At 42.4% G+C, this 23564-nt stretch overlaps 1 protein-coding gene across 2 annotated transcripts in view; it reads right to left on the bottom strand.

The window, feature by feature from the left end:
- CASS4 (Cas scaffold protein family member 4) overlaps nucleotides 1–14697 on the bottom strand; it is a 52988-nt gene extending 38291 nt beyond the window's left edge. Inside the window, exon 1 of one of the 2 annotated variants that reach the window (XM_072110687.1) lies at nucleotides 14542–14697. In XM_072110687.1, coding sequence (XP_071966788.1) covers nucleotides 14542–14574 — 33 coding nt within the window. In that variant the 5' untranslated portion in view covers nucleotides 14575–14697. The remainder of the gene's footprint in view (nucleotides 1–14541) is intronic. The other variant, XM_072110689.1, reaches the window with a different exon arrangement.
- Between the last annotated feature and the right edge of the window lie 8867 nt (nucleotides 14698–23564).

The following is a 23564-nucleotide window of genomic DNA, read 5'->3' as shown; positions in this document are numbered from 1 at the left end:
TGATTTCTCTAAGAAGCTGCAGGAGGAATAAAGTGAATATTGACTGGGGACCTCATGATCATGATGGGTCTGTTTCTTAAATCTCCCTTGGTCAATTATCTTTTCCCATGTCTGTTTCATAGGATTCCCATATTAATCACTCCTTTGGCCTGTGTCTTTTCCTGGTCATTAACCCATTGAGACCAAACTGTAAACCTCCTTCCTTCTCAAATTTACAAGAAGTTGTTGGAAAATATAAGGACACAACCTGTTGACCTCATTACAATAGAGCAGTGATGGCGAACCTTTTAGAGATCGGGTGCCCAAATTACAACCAAAACACACTTATTCATTGCAATGTGCCAGCACGGCAATTTAAGCCTAGAGGAGCTCCAAAGATAATCCTTTCCTTTGCAAATGTTCTACCTCTTCTTGCAGTCCCAAGCAATCAATAATGTGTTTCTTGAAAATAGCACCGAGAACAGCATTTATTGAGTCGCCTGGGACATGTAGAGTGCTATATTGATGGCCTAGGTGCCCAAAAAGAGGCCTCCGAGTGCCACCTCTGGCACCCGTGCCATAGGTTCGCCACCACTGCAATAGAGGCTGCATTTATCTCCCAACTCTTCTTTATTTTCTACCACATGTGGAGTTATGAATAATTGTTTCTGTTTCTCAGTTCCATATGCTTAGTATTTCTAGAAGAATAAAAATCCATGTCTTATCCTAAACCATAATATTTAAATACAATAATATTGCAGAGCCTGCACATGGCAATGACAGTATACAGTAGCTTAACCTATCATGTCTGCAGAGTCCTGAAGCTAAAAAGCTTCAGGACTCCAATGTTAAATCTGCACATGGCCCTTTATAAATTTGATGGACTGTGCTCATCTGACATAGAACAATGTTTTAATTAAATAGATTTTGCTGCTTCCTAAGCTTTTCATTCCAGGAGTCTGACTCCGAGCAGGATTCCATGTTATCTCTGCAGCGTGCAGCTTTCATGTCAATGTTTGAATGGTAGAGATAAGGAAGGAGTCATTCCTCCTCAATGCTACTGCTGAAGGATACAAGAATTTCTGGAATGGAAGGAAAAGAAATACTAAGTAAATAGTTTGCAGGCCTCCAGAGGTGCAGGCGGGATACGTGGCTGACCCCTCCCCAGCCCTGGAGGATGAAGATAGAGAGGAACATTTTAAGAAGTACTGGTCATGGGGATAATGATCAAGAATAAAGGGAGCTCCTTAAATAGTAACAGGCAGTGCTCACTGACATCATATGTAAGACCTTATCTGTCCATCCAGGTCATGATGCCCATTGGTGATACTTCTGCCCATCTAACAATCCCACATTCATTAACTCCCTAAAAAACACAGCAGATTATGGTGCCCTACGTCTTATACTTCACCAAAAAATTAAATCTTAAAGAGGCTGTCAACTTTCAGCAAATAACTGATATTGTTAAAGGAAATTTTTTACAATCTTCCAAAATACTTTCCAAAACAATTCCTTATGGTTTTCAAGATTGCTGCTTGCTGTACTTATATAGAAAGCTTCTATGTTTACTTCCAGTGGATAGAAATCTGTCCATGGGTTTGTGATGGGCTTGCAGGTGTATGAACCGTTATTATTACAGACATGTTTTATAATGAGCCAAGCACCTGAGTGTCCATCACAAGACCATGGACAGACTTCTATCCACAAGAAGTAAACATAGAAGCTTTCTAAATAAGGACAGCAAGCAGAGATCTAGAAAACAGCGAGGAATTGATACAGAAAGTATATTGGAAAGCTGTATAACTTTTCCTTACACAAACCATATCACTTATTTGCTGCGAGTGGACAACCCCTTTAAGGAAACCTTACAGCCCAATACAGTTCTTGATGGCTAAGAAGAGGAAAGGGAGCTTTAATACTAGTTTTGCAATACATCTCCTCTATCTGCCAAAATTATAATACAGAGGGACACGAGGTCTTATTTTAAAACCTTATTATTGTTTTCATTGGATTATTTTAGTATTTAATACATTCATTTATACAGTATTTAAGTCTGATAAACTTTGCATATTACTGCCAAGGTACTGGGTCCATTCCAAATATATACATCATCTGGGACATCAATACAAAAAGAATTTTTCTGGATTTTAAGCAACTTGGACATTGATGTGGGCATATATAGACATGGGAGTAGACCAATTTCTGACTCTGCTGAGTACTAGTTATGTGCAAAGACATTAAGAAACAGCAGAAAAAAATCAAGTCAGATAATTTGTGGGGGTCTATTGAGTTTATGGATAGGATTTTTATAAACCATCTCATCTGATGTACAAGGTGGTGGTTGCCAGTTGTTGGGGAAAGAAGGGGCAGACATGTTGGATTTCAACATTTCTAATCCTTCTTTTCAAGCCATAAATGAAGGAGATGGGCAGAAGTTTACTCCATTCTCCCTAAACAAAATATATATATATATGTCCTTGGCTGAGTTCAGTCTCTGGGGGATATTTATTATACGCTGGCGCTCGTGCTAGCAATAAGCTAGCATTTGCCATTATTTCAGGGCCTCTGCGCCACTGGCGTTGCGCAGAGGTCCTGATAAATATCCACCTTTATGTTTATCAAGAGGGGTTGGAAAAATAGCTTTCAGCTCAAAGAGCAGCTAAAGTGTTAGGGGCTTTTTATGTACAAAGCTTTGTAGAACCTAGATGAACTAATTAAAAAAATCTAGTCTTGAATCATTTGCTATGCTCAGATAATATTTTGTATAGATACAGATTCATAAGATTTGCCTTCAAGATGTTTTCCTCTGGTTCAGTAAACATATATAGAGGAAAAATATTGACAAAGTTCTGATGTTTCGCTCTTTTTTTTTGTTAAAATACAAAGTATAAAGGAAAAAGAGATTCACATAAATCAAAGTATTGCTGAAAGGTTCCAGTGATGAAGACCCCCACAATCACCAGAGCACTTGGATTATGACCCTGCAGTTTTTGTTTGTTTTACCCCTGGTTCACTTCACCTTCCTGACAATCGGATGACAATACTGATAAGTGACTAAAGCTCCCAGCCCATAAAAATGGTTTCCTGGCAATCTCCCACAATGCTCCATTCCTCGCTACTTAGCTGCGTCTCTCATCATGTGATTTCAGAATTGCTTAACCACAAACAGATCTAATGTGGTAAACACAAGTCAGGCAGTGAGTGAGCCAATACTATGCGGCTGGCAAGCTGAGAAACAGACGGGTGTTTACACTGTGTATAATGAGATTAGGAGGGGGATTTCACATCTCAGATGAGGACGTAAACACAGGCAGCCGGGATTATGAGACATTACAGATCCCAGGGGTGTAAAGTCACAGCCATGAGAAGTCTGTGCCTATCACCTAGGAGTCACACTTTAACAACTCCTGTGACAATGTTGCCACCTCAACACACGTCACCTCACTAGAGCAATTCCCTGCATTCCCACATTACCTTTTGTTAGTTGACATTTTCTTCTACTGGGTGGCTAGTTGGTAATATGGGGCGGATTAAGACTGCCACTTGGCTGTATGAATATTATAGCACCTACAAGTCTGGAATCCACTTCCTAGATATGGTACTAGAATCAAACTTTTGGAGAATGTGGGATGTGTCCCTTCTGTGGATGAATACGAACTTTATTCATACACAAAAGTTGTATAATACTAAAACTCTCCATATATACAGTACAAAACAAGACAAAGTAAGATGACAAGACAACAACAGCACATCCATCCAAACCATGCATCGCCGCAAACGCAAGCCTCCATCCATGCCAACACACACACTGAGGATGCATAGCTGCCAGCGCACACTCCGACACATCACAGTCTGACACAGGCAAAAATCAGCCCCAGGCAAGAATACCCAGGCCCCAAACTCTGCCAAGCTCGCAACAAAACGGCAAATCCACGCTTCTCACCCAGCCAGACAACCCGCAAACTGCAGCCACACACATGACAACATCGGTGGCCCTTCTCCACAAAAATCACAAAGCTACAGAACCAACATACTCACTCCCCGAGCACCTACAGCGCCCCGTGGCCCCTGGAGCACGAGCCCAAAGCTCCGGGAGCGAGCCAGACCTCATGCAGTGGGACCCCTTTCTGCTGTTTTCAATCTTCGGTTTCTGGACCATCAGAGGAACTTGAAAGGTCCTGAAATGGCTCTTGTACATGTGTACTGAGAACAGGTGTCAAGGATTTTATGGATGGAGGTCCTTCAGAGTATCCAATGTGGTGGTGGTTTGGGTGGCCATGGGCCCCAGGCTACCGCCCAAACCACCTATATTATAATCCGGTACTGGGATAAACATAGGCTAAATGTAAATGACAGGCCATTTCTGTTATGGCAGGGCAAGTGACAATGCAAGAATGGCTCCCCTCACTCTTATCTCTTTTGGACAGTGCAGCCACAGACTTGTCCAATTCAGCTTCATAAGAGCCACAAACTGTTCAATTGGCTGGCACATTGGTGCAGCCCCCAGTACTACAGTGCTACCACAAGACATTGTTGATATGTTATACTTATGATATCTAACAAAAGGTAAATTATTTGCATTGTGAAAACTTGTTTTACTTGATGTCCATTGTGCAAAATAATAACAAAACGTATCACATCACATGATAATCTTTACTGTCAACAAATGTAAGAGAATTGTGCAGGATTAGAAAAACATGGATTTTGGTTTTCAAACACAGTGCCACACAGTGCCACACCTGTCCATGGGTGTTATTGAGTCCAAGATATGTTTTCAACCAATCACTTTTGATAATATGCAGAATATTCACTGTTTGTCACACTATGGGCTATACTCTATGAGCTAAAGAAGGCAGCACACACTACTGCATTGTCATGAACCCATGGCTGATCAAGCATGATAAACCAGGGACATTTACTAATGGATCCAGGCATTGGGGCTGTGGTAATCTTCTTATATTTTAATATAATATTATATTATACTTTTTAAATTATACCAGTGAGTGTGTTATCAAGTTGTAAATTCACTGTTAAACAGTGCAGGAGAACTTCCCCTGTGCTCTGTAACGTCCACTGCTGCCGTCAGTTTATATCAGGCAGAGGGAAGATGGAAGTACTAAGGGAGCATAGGTGGAGAGGGAGACAGTGTAATAGCCTGTGAAGATGCAAAATGGAGGGTCTCTGGTAACACCCCCAAGACCCCCATCACCTACAAAACCAGGCCTATGGACACTTTAACCTAAAGAACTATCTAAAGGTTCTGACTTGGCAGAATACAGTGGTACCTGTATATCCTAAGTGAAGTTATTGAAGTTATTAACACCTTAAAGACACACTCTGTTTGGGCTTTCAGGTCAAAACACTTTCATTGTCTTTCCATGCTCAACTTTCACAAGTCATATTTTTTTTATTTTCTATCTGCATTTAGGTTTACACACCCAAATTTCTTTTGTACAATTCAAGTTGAATGTGAACATTCAGAGGATATTCATTTTTAGATATATCCACAGATGTTTGTTTGGGTTCAAGTCACGCCTCTGGCTAGGCCACTGGAGGACATTAGTAGATTTGCCCCCAAGCCACTCCTGTGTATTCTTGGCTGTGTGCTTTGAGTCACTCTCTTGTTGGTATGTGAACCTTCAGCTCTGGCTAAGTTACTGAAGAATATCTCTGTACTTTGCTCCATTCAGCTTTCCCTTAAATCTGAGTAGACTAGTCCAAGCTGCTGAAAATCGTTCCCCCGCTACCCCGCCCCCAAAATTGAATTGTCACAGCAAAGGGTCTGAAGACTTACGGTATATCCATGCAATTTCTTTTTCTTTGTGATGAATTTGCTAACATTTCTATTTTCACATTATGTAGTATCGAGGGCACATTAGGAAAATTTGAAGTGAAAGGGTCTAACAATCTCCTGATTGTTGAGGGTGCTGTTAGTAGTCATCAGCTGATCATTTAGTCACCTGTTTAAAGAAGGTGGTTGTCCGTCAAAGTTCTCTCCATTTTTTTAATTTAGATTCAAACTGCACATAGAGAATAATGCAAATATTTAGTTGTAACTAAAAGTGAAAATATTTGTGTAGTTCTAGAAATACTCTTCCTCATCCTTTTTATATGCAGCTATCTCTTAGGTCTCAGCTAAGAGATACATTTCTTCCTTGCCAACAACTTAATTGTGGTTTTAAAGTGTAAGAGGTAAGAAGAGGTAAGAAGCAGAAATGTCAGTGTATACCACAATATTTAAGTCACATAATGTATGCATATATATGTATGTTCATATATTATCTATTAGAATATTGCATCCTTTATGAAAAAATATATCTACTATAATACTGCCAACCCCTATGGATGGGAACCTATAGTAAAATTGGTTTGTGACAAGGGTAGCTCTGTAGCTCTCTGGCTTTAATAGACAATATAGGAGGAATTATCATACACTGGCTCATCATGCGCCAGAATATGATATAAACCCTACCCCTCTGCGGCTCCGTATATGTTAGGAGGCTCTGGCTGTCAGCCTGTTACGACCATCACCAAAACAGGGTCAGGTAATAGCCAATGCTCAGGCCCACTCCACCACTTACCACTGCACCTTCACGCCCCTCCACACCCACTTGGCATGGAGGTGGTATAAGGGGGAAAATAATAACAATTCTTGGTGGTGTGCAAGAAATTGCAACTATGTCAAGTCTTGTATTCCAGAAAACTGGTGTCCAAGCCCTGATAAATCTCCCCCAATCACTTGATCAAATAACCTTTATATAGTTAAAGCCTCTTATCCTCCTCATGCTTCTGCGGGTATTCTTGGAATGTATTTCTTCCTGTGTTTGACATTCAGTGTTAATTCCTGTTTATGGATACTTTCACTTGTTGATTTTGCACTGATTTTTGTTAGTTGAAAGCTCTTACTAAGAATAAGTAGGATCTTGGGTGATGTAGAAACAGTGCTATGTGGATGCAGGAGATGTTGCCAAGTATTAATGCTGTTTTCTATCTCCGCCACATGGTGTTATGAGAATAAGGTCTGTGCATAATAAACCGCAGACACTGAGTGAGAGGACAAGTTCACTCTCCTAATAAAAAATGTCCAAAACATCTGAGATGCGTATGTGGCTTGTACTAGCCAGCTAGACCTGCAGCATTACAATGACAATGGGAAAAATATAGGTCTATCTATCTGTGATCTATATATTATGTATATTTCAGACGAGGGAACAGATGACTGACAGGCAGATGAATGCCTTCTAATGCTCTCTGTTATCAACCATTACATACTGGGGAAAAGAGGCTTAATATGATCTTTTACTCTAAAAGTTTTGACAAAAAAGCTGTTAAGACATACTCATAAATGTAATTTTCATAATTTAAAAAATACATGGTGAAGGAACATGGACACGAAAAACAACAACCAAAAATCATGAGACAAAAAAGGACATCGGTAACACGTTTCGGACTATTACAAGTTAGTCCTTAGTCATACCTAGCTTGCTGTAACCCACACAAAGTTTAAGTAATTGTGTGATGCAAGCAATGTGGCGGGTTTCCGGCGTGAGGATAACACGCCCAATGAGAGGTATAACCCAGACTCTCTGACTTGAGAACTACAGGTGAAACAATTAAAAGTTGTTATCTAGTAGAAATATAATAAATCTTGTTTATAGTTCCGTCCTTTTAGAAACCGTGTGTCTAAACTTAAAATCCAGAATGCTTCTCTGGATGGAAGTAATTTTTTCCGGTCTCCGCCTCTGTTGGGGGAGGCGACTTGTTCAATGGCTATCCCCATCATACCATTCATTGATCCTGCATGTGTGTCCTTGTAGTGTTTTGATATACCTGATAGATGTCGAGTGCTGGTGATTGTATTAGGGTTGGCACCCGTAATATGTTCACTAATCCGATCTATTAACTTGCGGACAGTGCATCCTACATATTGGAGGGAGCATTTAGAACATTGTATCAAATAGACCACATAGGTTGATTCGGAATTAATGTATGTTCTAATGCTATATACAGTGTTGGTAATGAGGGAAGAAAAGGAAGTTTTTCTTCCACATACACTTACATATGTTGCATCGTGCACCCCCGCAGCAATACCTACCCTTGGTTTGGAGCCACGTATTTTTAGATTGGTTATCGACAAATGTATTAGAAGATAAAATATCTCCAAGAGTTCAGGCTCTGGTGTATACATAAGAGACCCCATTGGATAGAATACTTTTCAAGGTGGGTTCATGATTCAAAATCGGTAAGTATTTCATTTTGATCTTGGTTATATCATAAAACTATATTGAGTGCTGAATGTTAGTCTGGGTCTTTCTTGCGTGGCTCTATTTTTTGGTAATAAATAAGCTGCACGGGGTTTGCTGTTAACTATATTGATGACCCTTCTACATGAGTTTTTTGTATTGCCTCTGGATTTTAATCTCTGTGTTATGGTGTGACACTCTTGTTTGAACTTTATATCTGAAGTGCAAGCTCTTTTAGCCCTTACAAATTCCCCAATGGGGAGATTTTTAATGGTGTGTGGGGCATGGCAACTAGAAGAATGTAATAAGGTGTTACCAGAGGTTTTTCACAGAACGAAGAAGTTTGTACTTTGTTGGTGTCTGTATCACCAATGAGTGAGATATCAAGAAACTGAATCTCTTTACTTTGATACTCATGGGTAAATTTAAGATTATATGGATTGGTGTTAATATAATCAATGAAATGACTGACTGTCTCCTGGTCTGAAAACCAGACCAGGAGACAGTCATCTATGTACCTTCCATACCATGCAATATCCTGTATGTAAGGATTCTGTGGATTGCTCTTCCCATAGGGCCATGTAGAGATTTGCCAGAGACGGGGAAAAGCTGGCCCCCATTGGACATCCTAACTCTTGAATGTAAAATTTAAGAGTTAAATGTTAAAAAATTGATAACAAAAAAGGGAGAACCATAATGATAAAGTCTTGCAAAACAACATCATAATTGCCATATTGTTTAAGATGGTATTCTAATACCGTCTTGGCTAGGCTGTGAGGGATGGAGGTTTATAGTGCAGTAACGCCGGAAACCCGCCACATTGCTTGCATCACACAATTACATAAACTTTGTGTGGGTTACAGCAAGCTAGGTTTGACGAAGGGCTAACATGTAATAGTCCAAAACACGTCACCGCTGTCTTTTTTTGCCTCATGATTTTTGGTTGTTGTTTTTCGTGTCCATGTTCCTTCACCTTTTTTTTTTTAATTATGAAAATTACATTTTTGAATACGTCTTAACAGCTTTTTTGTCAAAACTTTTTGGATGCTGGATTTCCCCTGGCTACATGTGTTTTTTCTTGCCGCAAATACATTATGCTGTTTCCTGTGATCAGCCTGGGAGAGATGATAAGCATTATGGGGGTTATTAATCAGGGCTTGTAAAATTCCCCAATTCCTTTAACCTTAACCAACAGGGTTAAAATAAGGATGCATGCTAGCTGTAGAAAAAATTGGTTAGCAAATGTTCTAAAACAATGTTGGTGTCTAGGGGGCCTTAGGTCGTGTACCCACTTAAGTGCCCCATTTAGATTTGCTTGTCACTTGCTCCCTCTTTTGAGTCTTTTGTTCTTAGTAAATGCCCTGTTTTTTGCCCCCATTTTAATAAGTGCCCCTCTTTTTTTCACATTCTTAGTAAGTACCCCTTATTTTGCCATTTTCTTAGTACACAAGCCCTTTTGCAACTGTGCTTAACAGTGCTCCCTCTTTTGTCCCCATTCTTAATAAATGCCCCCTCTTTTGCACACAATCTTATAAACTTCCCCTCTCTTCTTCCCCCATTCTTAGAAGGCACCCCTTCTTTTGCCCCCATACATAAAAAGTGCCCCTTCTTTTGCGCCCATTATGAGCAAATCACTCCTCCCTTGTTTTGGCAATGAGGGTTAAAAGAAAAAAAAATGTACTCACCTTTTCCCTGATCTCTTGCGGCAAGTGGTAGAAGTCTTTTGTTCCTGTAGCAACGTGCCCAATGTCCCCATCAAGTTATTTTGACAGCTTTTGCAGAAACTCATAATACACAAATCTGTTGCTGCAGTACCATGTAATATAAAGCTTATCTGCTGCAGAACATACAATATACACACCTCAGCTTCTGTGGAAAGTGTCCCATGTGCAGTTGCAAAAACCATCAAGCCCCTCCACAAGCTAAGAGACCCACTCCGGCATGTGGTGCTTACCAGGAGAAACAGCATGGAGAACAGGAAACAGGAGGTGACATGTGACCTGTGACATTTGTCTAGTCAGTGGGGAGTTGGGAGTGTGTGTGCTGTAAGTGATTGAGGGGGGAGCGTGTGTTGTCAATGAGGTGGGGAGCTTGTGTATTGTGATGTAGGAGTGAGTGTCTGTGTTGTCAGTGGGGGAGGGGGGAGTGTGTGTTGTCAGTGAGCAGGAGCTTGGGTGTTGTCAAAGGGGAGGATGTTTGTTAGTGGGGGAGCAGTGTGTGTTATCAGTGATGGGGAGCTTATGTGTTGTCAGTGGGGGAGGGGCGTGAGTTTTAGTGAATAATTGCTTGGATGTTGGTAGTGGGAAAAGGTTTGTTTGTGTGAGGTCAGTGGAGGAGGGTGCATGTGTTGTCAGTGGGTAACAGGAAGCTTGTGTTTTGTCAGTGGGGGAAGGGGAGCTTGAATGTTGTCATTGGGGAAAGGGATTGTGTTTGTTATCAATCGAGGGAAGCTTGTGTGTTGTCAGTGGAAAAGGGGGGTTAAATGTTTTGTTACTTTTCTTAAAGGGGATTTCTGGGATTATTGTTTTTAATATATGGCTTTGGGGGTAATAGAATTGGGATAGAACAGATACACACCCTCCCTGGTGCTCCCATTCAGCCGTGGTGCTGCCCACCACTGTTCCTATATAGAGACTGGAAGTGGTGCTGTGTCGATCCCCACATAACTACTACGGAATGAGTTTCAGAATGTAGCAGATGCATGGCTACCAATATATATGTTCTGTATATACAAACAGCGGCCAGTGGTGACAGGGCTTTTTATTATTTTATATTAAAAAATAAATTATAGCCCAGACAACTCCTTAAAGTTCGTACCACTTTTGAGAAGCGTTATGGTTGTTTCTTAGTATACGCGTTATGTTTGGTTTTGGTTTGAGGCCTCCTGCATATGAATGTGTGCTCATTAGAGGCCACAAACAACATCTCTGTGGTCTGTTATTTGAGGTCTGTGTGTCATTGGCTTTTGAATCTACTCATGTGCCGATGACAGGTGAAAATATTGCCTGAGCCACAAAACTCGGGAGGAGTAGGACCTGCTCTGAGTATTGCGGCTCAGGCAGGCGGCTCATAGAATTGGCCAAAGAAAGCAGTGTTGTGTGCATGAACCCATAAAAATACATGGGACATACATAGGAATGTTCATGTGCATCAGGGCTTATATAAATGTGATATGTCTAGTTGTAACTGTTATTTGTGCGCTACAATAGAGAAGGTCTGTAGTCACCCTCCATTCTCCATAGTGTTAGATATCTGGAAGGTCTCCATTCACCCTCCATCACCCATAGGGGCTTATTTACTAAGGGTCCGCAGACGCACTTTCGTCGGTTTTACCGATGTTTTCGGGATTTGCACTGCTGCGACATTTATTTAACTGGGGATTGTGTCGGAGCTGCGCTGGCTTTAATGCGGAAGAAATGGGGGGGGCGTCAGATGATCCAACTGATTCGGACTGAGCGTTAGATTTGTGTCGCAACATCAAGCACTTACATACACCAGGAAGAAGATTGTGAACTCCGGCCGACCTGAGCGGGGAAGCGACACATGCAGGATATCGGCTGCACGATCTTAGTGCATTATCGTCGGACAATGCACTTTCTGTGAAGTCCGCAGGACCGTGTAAGTAAATGTGCCCCATAGTGTTACCATAGGTCTCAATTCACCTTCCATTATCCATAATGTTACATGTCTGGTAGGTTTCCATTTACCCTCCATCCCCCTTAGTTTTACATGTATAAAAGGTCTTCATTCACCCTCTATCCCCCATAGTGTTACATTTATGGAAGGTCTTCATTCCTTCTACTCTCCCCGTTGTGTTACAAGTATGGAAGAACATCATTCAACTTCCATTCCCGAGAGATTCCTTTTGTCATTCTTCTGTTATTTATAGATAAAAGGAGAGAAAAAGAGAGAAAAAATATGGACTGCATTGCTATTTTTCTTCTTTAAATCATGGAAGAGGCATAATTTTCCATTATAAAAAAAACAGAAACTAAAAATGGAAGGTATACGGAAGGTCTTGTTCCTTCCATTTCCCATAGGGATACATGGACAAAAGCCTTCTTCTATCATGTTTTTGTCAAAAATGAGGGGTGATGCAGCTCTATTTTCGCTGTTATAAACAATAGACAGGAGGATGGAGAGGTGAACTGGACCTTACACAAATAAATAATCACATTATATACACCTCTAATAAGTACTGTCCCTAGATAACCTCTGTGCAAATAGAACTAAAAGATCATATACATACCCATATCATCACACACATACAAATATGCATGTTCACATATGCAAATGAACACATATACGCAGACATATGCATGCACAAATACATATCCACACATACACGCATGTAAGTTGAAAAAGAGCAGCAATCCGGTTGATATTGGTAAAAAGTGAGTTATCCTCTTTATTCCAATACCAAGGTGAACAGCGACGTTTCGGCTCCACAAAAGCCTATTTAAAGCCATGTGACAATGGTGAGCAATGGATATATATACAGACAGTCCCCGGGTTACGTACAACATATGTTCCCTTAGGTTTGTTCTTAAGTTGAATTTGTATGTAAGTCGGAACTGTATACTTTATAATTGTAGCTCAAGACAAATTTTTTTTGGTCTCTTTGAGAATTGGATTTAAAAAATGTTAGATTGTCATAAGAACCAGGATTAACAATAGAGCTTAAAGGGGTTTTCCCATCTGGGCATTCACATTTAATTTAATTAATTTGCCATATTTAAACATTTCTTCAATTGGATGTTATTAAAAAAAATGTTCCTGTGTGAAGATAATTTCTCATAAATGTAGCCATGATGTCCTTTAGAAATGAGTTGGCTTCCTCGGATACAACCACCTCACATTTTGGCAGCGGTGGCCAGATATGCGCAATTGAGCTCTGCCTGACCACATGGATTCAGCGTTCATTCAGTGTTCATTACACGGCTGTGGGACATACAGTAACTCCAGGACATTTAATATTCAGAAACCTTTTGTTTCCTTGTGCAATCACTCCAGCAGAGGTGGCCGTATCCAAGGACACAGTCTTGTTTCTAAGGGACCACATGACTACATTTATGAGAAATTGGGGCAGATTTACTTACCCGGCCCATTCGCGATCCAACGGCGCGTTCTCTGCACAGGATTCGGGTCCGGACGGGATTTATGAAGGTAGTTCCTCCGCTGTCCACCAGGTGGCGCTGCTGCGCTGAAAATCATCTGAACGCGCCGGAATACACCGAGCTGGACCAGGTGAAGGTAAGCGCGTCCCGAGCGACACATTTTAGGTTTTTAAATGCGGCGGTTTTTCCGAATCGGTGGGGTTTTCGTTCGGCCACGCCCCCCGATTTCCGTCGCGCGCATGCCGGCGCCGATGCGCTACAATCCGATCGCGTGCGCCAAAATCCCGGGGCAATTCAGGTACAATTGGCGCAAATCGGACATATTTGGGTAAAACGTCGGGAAAACACGAATCGGGCCCTTAGTAAATCACCCCCATTATTTTCACACAGGTAAATTTTTTTCAATATCATCTAATGGAAGAAATGTGTATATATGGCAGATTAATGAAACTGAATGTGAATGTCCAGAAGAGAATACCCCTTTAACTGCAGACACATTTGATAACTGTTATAGCTGTTTATTGTAGCCTAGGGCTAAAGTACAGTAAACTACCAACATCCAGAGGTACGTTTGTAACTAGGGGTCGTATGTAAGTTCGGGTGTTCTTAAGTAGGGGACTGTCTGTACAAACATGTGCATATACATAGTGACACTGTACATACATAGATACATCTCGAAAAAATAATTGTGTTTGTATTGCCGCTTTTTGATAGCAGTTAAGATTTTATTTTTTTAAATGAGATATTTCAGGGTTTTTGCAGGAAGACCTTTTTGGGTTATATATGATTATTTTATTGTTTTTTAATTATTTTTTTGTGAGACAAAAAACACAAGTGTTACTTTTAGATGTTATTTTACGTTAACCAAGCAGTCGAAAAATCTGAATATAATAATATGGGTTAGTAGGATTACTTCAGTACCAGATTTTTATGTTGCATGATAGCCCATAAGTACCCCTAAAACTCTGCAAACCAAGTGCAGCTGCAACCCCTAGAGATGGCCTAGACCAGATAGAATCACATGCTATGAGGCCAAGGAGATTTATGAATCAATAGACAAAGGTATACATAGTTTCATTATCATTAGAAAATATGTAATTGCTAATTATAACGTAACGTCTTCACTGTCTGGATTATCTGCATCCCTCACACTCCTGTTCAATAATGCCTAAACTGCTTTCCACTTAGGTTCTGGGACTCACCTTTTTAGTTAGGCCTTGGTCTGTCAGCTCCATGCTTAGACAGTTGTACCAGCGTCCTCCTGTACCAACTGCGTTCTGACTGTTCCCTAGCTGTCTGAGCTCTGCGCGGTCACGACAGGCTCAGCTGCAGCACATCTGGCTGACACACAGTGCAGGAAGTTCCTGGCAAGGTGGAATAGTCTGTGTGAGTACTGATAAGAAGAGAAGTAAGAAAAAGGCTTCACAATCCAACCACAGTTACACAAAAAACATGCATTTATAGATGACAAACACATATACATCTTAAATATGAGTGTATGTATCTATGTCCGTTAACGGAACCTGTACTGTCGTGTTTACAATCACCAAATTTTGCACAGTCGCTCAGAGAACATCATAAACTAGGTTTGAGTCACCCGAATGAGTGTCAGAAAAAGTAACTGAATGAGAGTGCCAGAAACAGACAGTTAATGAAAGAATAAATATAATAAAATATTTTTGTTAACCCAGCAGTTATCTACTTTCCCGGGCAAGGCCGGTAGCTACAGCTAGTATCATATATATATATATATATATATATATATATATATATATATATATATATATATATAAAAAGCTGAGTGTATGTGTGTGGATGTCAGCTAAAGAAATCTGCACTGTTCCGTTTACAATCACCAAATTTTGCGCAGCCGCCCTCTGTGTACCAGGGAACGTCACAGACTTGGTTTTGAGACAAAATTTTCACCCAGCAATTTCCAAAATACACTTATTAACCACCATATAGAGGAGCCATTGTCGGCTGCTGCAGAGACAGTCAGAGAGAAAGACACAGAGACAGTCAGAGAGAGACACTGACTGTCAGAAAGAGAGAGAGACAGCAACTGCCAGAGAGAGAGACACAAAAACTGTCAGAAAGAGACACTTAAATAGCATGCGCAGGCTTTGCTATATAATACAATGACAATCGCGATACCGGAAGTGACGTTTTTTCTTCATTTCTGATGTTTGACACGCATTGCGAACTACTGTCGAGGTTGCAGTTCACTACTTCCGGTGCTTGACACGCACGCCGCTTTGGAGCATGGCTGATGCTTGATTGGACCTTGAGAGCTGGATACACTATTTAATCTTGATCCCCTGACTTTGTCATTACCCCTGAGGAAGCCTGCATAGACAGGTGCAACACCCTCGCCGATGCAAGGCAGAGGAGTGGTTGCGAATACGTCCCACCATGTAGCTTGCAGCCTGTGAAGGGTCTGATCAACCCCACAGCAGGTCACTACATAACAAATACCTCACATAGATGGGCATTGCTGTGGTAGATCCTGCCTGGTAAGGCAGGAGTTAATTCTTTGATTGATGTAAGATGTGTCATCCAATCACATGTGTTATCCTAATGTCTGTGAGCTGAGTGGTAATTGGAGGAGTAGCCACCACCTGACCAGGGGGAGTAACAAGATCCCTGTTCAGGAAACTTCCAGAAGAGTCAGTTCTCTCTCAGAAGAGAGTGCAGTGTGAGGAGAGAGTTCACTCTCTCAGATTAGAGACTCTGAAGAGTCTGTGCAGCTAGCACACCAGACCGAGAGCAGGTGAGCCTAGCCCCTGTCTGAAGAGTGGAACTAATAGCTAATTAGTAAGGAAAGGGATATCATCCTACCTTTAAGGGTGATACCTGAAGCAATCCAGGATAAAGCTGAAGCATCCTTCCAGGACACAGCTACCTCCCAGCCTGCCCTTTGCATCCAGACTGAGGATCCATCCTGTGGCTCCCTCCAACTACATCTCCAGCATTCCACCATCCTGTTAAGGCACGTTGCTACGGTTCCTGTCGGTTCCAATAAAGAACTGTAAGTTGTTTTTGTTCAACGTCTGCCTCCGTCTGGTCCCTGCTACTACGGCTGCCATCATCACGGGCACCCTGTCCACCAATAAGAGACTCATACTCTAGACACCAAAGGGTTGCCCCAGGGAGAAGCGCTATAGCAACCTCTCCCTCATCATTTTTTGCCAACACCACCCTGCTGGAGACCTGCCAGGCTGTAGGACAGCCCTCCGGTTCCCCATACCAAGCACCGTGACACTAGCGTGCCTAGGCCGCAACTGCCAGCCACTCAGGTACTGCGGGCCCCGGTTGACTCCAGGCCCCGAGAAAAGGCTAGGCCCCGGTGGGGGATGTTGCACAGGCGTAACGTGTGGGGCTCATTGCCCCCAGTGCTTATCTTTGACCTATCATCATCATTGGCCTATCATCATTTACATATTAAACATATTTATAGCACACTTGTGTTTGTATTTTTATATTGAACTTACATTCTTCCATCCTTTGTAAATATTGCCTGCTTACTACCATACATTGTATATTGTGATGCACTGGTGGCATTAGTTTGTCTTTTAGCACTTAAATGTGCTTTTTAAATGTTTTTCCCCTTGTACTTTGATGTACTTAATAAAGTGAATTTAGAATTTTCCCTTGGACATCCACTTTCTATTTTCATTTTTGGATGATTAATAGGATGTTTATACATTATTTAAGACCCTAACCCACAAACATATTAGATTGGGGCAGATTTACTTACCCGGCCACGTTCGCAATCCAGCGGCGCGTTCTCTGAACAGGATTCGGGTCCGGACGGGATTTATGAAGGTAGTTCCTCTGCTGCGCTGAAAATCAACTGAACGCGCCGGAATTCACCGAGCTGGACCAGGTGAAGGTAAGCGCGTCCAAAGAGACACAATTTCGGTTTTTAAATGCGGCAGTTTTTCCGAATATGTCGGGTTTTCGTTCGGCCACGCCCCCCGATTTCCGTCGCATGCATGCCAGCGCCGATGCACCACAATCCAATCGCGTGCGCCAAAATCCCGGGGCAATTCAGGTACAATCGGCGCAAAGCGGAAATATTCGGGTAACACGTCGGGAAAACGCGAATCGGGCCCTTAGTAAATGACCCCCATTATGTCTAAGTGTGCGAAGGGGTTAAACAAGAATAACTGAAATATAACAATCATAAGCATTCAGATCCTTTGCTGTGACCCTTATATTTAACTCACATGCTGTGCATTTTCCTTCTGACCCTCCTTAAGATGGTTCTACACCTTCATCGGAGTCAGCTGTGTTTAGTTAAACTGATTGGTCTTGAGTAGGAAAGGCACACACCTCAGAGAGGTAAAGAAGAACCTCAGGACCATGGTTGAGCTCCAGAGATGCATTAGGAAGATAAGAGAAAGTAACAGCAAGTCAACTATCACTGCAGCCAGTCATAGCTTTATGGCAGAGTGTGCCGATAGAAGCCTCTCCTCAGTGTAAGACATATGAAAGCCGCATACAGTTTGCAAAAAACACATGAAGGACTCCCAGACTATGAGAAATAAGATTCTTTTGTCTGATGACACGAAGATTGACCTTTTTGCTGTTAATTCTAAGCGGTAGGAAAATGACCCTAAGCACACAACTAAAATAACAAAGCAGTGGCTTCAGAACAACTCTATCACCATTATGTACTGGCCCTGACCCAATTGAGGATCTCTGGAGAGATGACTGTCTGACAACGGTTACCATCCATCCTGAGGGAATTGGATAGGACCTGCAAGGAAGAATGGCAGAGGATCCCCAAATCCAGTGGTGAAAAACTTGTTGCATCATTCACAAGAAGATGCATGGCTGTACTAGCTCAAAAGGTACTTCTACTCAATACTGAATAATACTTATGACCATGTGATGAAAATGTAATCCTTCCCTACTCTCTCTCTCTCTCTCTCTCTCTCTCTCTACATATATATATATATATATATATATATATATATATATATACATTTTTACTGATTTTATTTATTCAGCAAAGCAAAGCTGCAGTCCTTTTAGGAAATCTAAGGTTTGGAGCATGGAAAAACATTGGGGCTTATTTACTAAGGGTCACGCATTGCAGGTGTCTGCCCTGGGATTGTGTCACACGCGATCGTTTTTGGTGCAGCTGCGCTGGCTACCATGCAACACAAATCGGACGATGCGACAGATTCAGACTGAGCACAGGATTTAACTTTCAAATTGTGTCACAAGGCAATGCACTTATATGCACCAGGAAGAAAAAAGTGAACTCCAACGGACCTGAGCGGGGGAACGGACACATGCAGGATAAAGGGGGCACGATCTTACTGAATCGCGGCAGAATGCATTAGTGTCAGACAATACACTTTCTGTGAGCTCCGAGGTCCAGGTAAGTAAAAGTGTCCCATTGCGTTCATCTCCTCTGGTAAAAACAGGATCTCACTTGTAGTCAGGCATATATCCTAAAATCTTTAGCTTTTATTTTAGAGAACACATAGTTCTGTTTTTTTCTGTTCTTAAAAAGTTGTTCTTAATTTTCAGTATTTTCAATCTTATGGGATGGGAATTCTAGCAACTATAGTGAAGAACTAAACATGTTGTCGTTTCTGAAAACATCAAGAACATTCAGCATCAGTGACCATCCCACATCCTAGGTCCTGACGTTATCAACGGCGACACCGCCGCATCATAGGGAGCCTCGCGCCAAAGATCGGGATCTGGGCCCCGGAGGGTGAGTATTAAGTTTTTTATTTTTTATGCGCTTGGCAGGGGACTGGCTGTATACTACATGGGGACTGGCTGTATACTACATGGGGGCTGGCTGTATACTACATGGGGGCTGGCTGTATACTACTTGGGGTTGGCTGTATACTACATGGGGCTGGCTGTGTACTATTTGGGGCTGGCTGTATACTACTTGGGGCTGGCTGTATACTACTTGTGGCTGGCTGTATACTACAGGGGGCTGGATGGCTGTATACTACATGGGGGCTGACTTCCTGTATACTACACCCTCGGCTTATACTCGAGTCAATAGGTTTTCCCAGTTTTGGTGGTAAAATTAAGGGTCTCGGCTTATACTCAAGTATGTATGGTAAATTTTTGCCTGAAAACATGTGGCCAACTATCCCCAGGGAGAGATCAGAGAAAACATATTTTATGAACTGCACCTTGATGTCACTCAAGAATTTAGTAGTTGATCTTAAACAACATGCTGACTTTAATATGCAAATACGCTTCATAGGATAGGACAAGGAAAATTATACCTTTTTTGCTACCTTGAAAGGCAGCCCTCTTAACATTAAGCATGACTTTCAAGAAAACAAATGACATGACTTGGAATTAAAGCAAAACCAGTATATCCAGGGCCGCATTTAGTGTTGTTGCTGCAGTAGGCACTTTCGCCCCCTACTGGTGCTGTCAATCTAACGCCTCTACCCATGCATGTACCTAGAAGAGATCAGCGTAGACCCAATGATCCACTGTAAGCATTAGATTCAAAAACTGTTTCAGGCTTTGCATTGGGCAAAATGCTTCATCACATGTAAATGCATTTTCTTAGTAGCAGCAGTGTGGTGTGTGAGACTGTTAGTCATCGCTGTTAAAGGGGTTGTCCCTTCTAGTATGTGTATGGTGCTCTTCAATCTCCGTCAGCTCCATAGAGATGAAAGACGCAGCCCGCACATGTGCGATCAACTGTTCCGGTCATCTTGTACATCGCCCCCCCCCCCTCGTAATCCGTGGGGGTCTCATCACTGAGCCCCCCACCGTTCAGCAGGTTAGGCCCTATCTGACAACCCCTTTAATGTTAAAAGGCATAACACATGTTTCTACTTACATAACACATATGTGTTTGATGCATTTGCCCAGAACATTTGAAATTGCAAACGCATGATCAGAATCCGGCCTCCACCTATGTTCACACTCTGTACTTGAATTGCATTTACAAAAACATTTACAGTAAAATGCTTGTGATCAGGAATCTGCAGGTCCTGGCTGTGGTCAGGGAGCACTGTGGTGGTGACATCACTGCTGTATCTCTGTATAATGGGACAGCACGGTGGCTCACTGGTTAGCATTACAACCTTGCAGCACTGGGGTCCTGGTTTCAAGTCCCTTCCAGGTCCATATCTGCAAAGAGTTTGTATGTTCTCTCTGTGTTTGCGTGGATTTCCTCCGGGTTCTCCGATTTCCTCCCACAATCCAAAACATACTGATAGGTTGATTAGATTGTGGTGCGGTGGTGACATCACTGCTGTATCTCTGTATACATACAGACTGGGGGTGATTGGGGCAGCGCTGCAGGTCCTGGCTGTGGTCAGTATAACACTTACACAGGCTGCAGGCAGAGACTGCACAGGGAGCGCTGTGGTGGTGACATCACTGCTGTATCTCTGTATACATGCAGACTGGGGGGGATGGGGGAAGCCGCTGCAGGTCCTGACTGTGGTCAGTGTAACACTTACACAGACTGCAGGCAGAGGCTGCACAGGGAGCTCTGTGGTGGTGACATCACTGCTGTATCTCTGTATACATACAGACTGGGGGGGATTGGTGCAGCCGCTGCAGGTCCTGGCTGTGATCAGTGTAACACTTACACAGACTGCAGGCAGAGGCTGCACAGGGAGTGCTGTGGTGGTGACATCACTGCTGTATCTATGTATACATACAGGCTGGGGGTGATTGTGGAGCGCTGCAGGTCCTGGCTGTGGTCAGTGTAACACTTACACAGGCTGCAGACAGAGGCTGCACAGGGAGCGCTGTGGTGGTGACATTACTGCTGTATCTGTATACATACAGACTGGGGGAGATGGGGGCAGCGCTGCAGGTCCTGGCTGTGGTCAGTGTAACACTTACACAGGCTGCAGGCAGAGGCTGCACAGGGAGCACTGTGGTGGTGACATCACTGCTGTATCTCTGTATACATACAGACTGGGGGAGATGGGGGCAGCGCTGCAGGTCCTGGCTGTGGTCAGTGTAACACTTACACAGGCTGCAGGCAGAGGCTGCACAGGGAGTGCTGTGGTGATGATGTCACTGCTGTATCTCTGTATACATACAGACAGGAGGTGATGGAGGCAGCCGCTGGACTGTAGCACCAGAGGGGGAAAATACAACTTTCTTGTTTTTACAGCTTCCTTACTCCACTAGTTAAAAAAAAGGAAGGTCCGTGCCTGCTGTCCTTGCAATACCTCCTCCATCCCCGGTGAGGTATGCCTCTGTTTATCCATTCGTCGCTATCACAAGTTGGTCGTGGATCATATTATTATCCCTGTAGCGACATTGGCCAGTATTGGGCTACACATTACATCCATGTCATACTGCACCCCACATGCCATCCATGTCACTCTGCACCCTACATTACATCCATGTCACACAGCACCCCTACATTACCTCCATGTCACCCTATACCGCACATTACATCCATGTCACCATGCACCCCCACATGAGCTTCCATAGAAGATGAGACAATATAAGCTAGGTACACCAGGAGTTACGGTGGGGATTGCCAACATACACTTTTGTCTAGACACCGGACCCCATCCTATCGGCCCCTGGAGAAAATGTATGCTCACAACCTGTCCCTGGGCAAAAAAAAGGTTGAGGACCACTGCTTTAGACCATATCTAATGCAGGCAATAAATAAAGTTAGTGCTGCTCTACCAGCACCAACCGTCAAATTAAAATTAAAATTTAGGCATCCCCCGATGCCTAAGCATAAATACGGCCCTGAGTAAATCTATTCCAGAAGTAACCAATTCAAAACTGTAGACAGCACTGTTCCAATGTGGTTGCATCTCTTCAGTACGGCGTAGGGAACTGGTTTACTTCCCGACCCTAGTCAATGTGGGTTTAATTCCCCATCATGTTATTAGACTCCCTAAAAATCATGCTTGAAGTTAAGGGGGCTGCTTTTCAAGCTAGAAAAAAGAGGCATAATTTTCCTTGTCCCATCCTGGAAAACGTATTTGTACAATTCCCAGAATCCACTAGTTGAGAATAAATGGCTATAAGTCTCCACACACCTATAAGGTGTCCATACAGTTTGACTAAACAAATTCACTTTTCAAGAGATGGCCTTAGGACAAGATGCACACAGCAGTGAGTCAGCCGTGTGCCATCCGTTTCTTGAAAGGACCACATCTGGTCACGAAAGCCAATAACTTTTAATGGATTCTCATGTAATAGTGAGATCTGTTTCTCATAGATCACTAATAAACTATAGTTCATGAGGCAAATTGGCCTTAAAAAAAACAGACATTAACACCCGTTCAAGGCTTATTTTTGCAACCTTTATGTGCAGACTGCCATGGTTGGTCTGTGAATCATGGACTGTGAAGTGTCCTGTCTCAGGGACTGTCCACAGTGCAAAGGGAAAACTCACTGCATCATAGCAATATATGCTGCAGCGTTCCTACTAGCAGAACTGCAGCGACAGTGTATTCCAGGACCACAGTTTGGAGCTGCTGTTCTGAGGGAACTGTTTGCATCATATATATCGCAATGATGCACTTTGTGCTGTCCTCTGCACTGTTTTCAGGCCATGAAGAAGGACAATGCGTGGTCTAAACCATGTAAAAGAGCCCTTAGTCGCTCTTTATTTACTGTACATTTGAGTATGGTGTTAACAAACTTATTTGGTGTCACTTTGGGGGTCCTGAGACCCAACCCTATTTATTATGGATATGCACCCTAATTAGGCATATAGCACATGGTAGTTTACATAAGAAATTAAGAGCAGTGCACAGCCTCAATAGAACTGCTGCGGGGGAATGAAGAGAACTGAGTATCTGCTTTTTAAAAAAAAATTATTACATAAGGCAAGAAATGGTAGAAAGAGGATATAGGGGAGTACAAGTAAGGGAGAGCTACCTAATGGGGGCATAATGTGGGAGGGTCACCTAAAGGTAGGGGAATAAGGTGAGGGGATGGAAAAACGGCTACAGACCGAGGGATATAAATGAGGAGGCACTACAGAAAGAAAAACATAAGTTTGGCCCTATAAAAGGGGGGCATTTTAAGTGGGAATCCTACAGAAAGGGGAGATTGTAAATGAGGAGGGCAACAGAAAAGAAGTATAATAAGTGTGGGAGGGCAATATAAGTTTAGTGCTAAAGGAAAGGGTGTACTAAACTAAAGATGAACTTGGCTTTTAACTGAGGGCATAGAGGCCCAGAATCTCTCCATGATATTAACAACTTGTAGACCATTCCATGTAAAT

The sequence above is a fragment of the Engystomops pustulosus genome, chromosome 6, assembly GCF_040894005.1.
Source record: "Engystomops pustulosus chromosome 6, aEngPut4.maternal, whole genome shotgun sequence".
Classification (NCBI taxonomy): Eukaryota; Metazoa; Chordata; class Amphibia; order Anura; family Leptodactylidae; genus Engystomops; species Engystomops pustulosus.
This window is presented reverse-complemented; position numbering and strand designations above follow the sequence as displayed.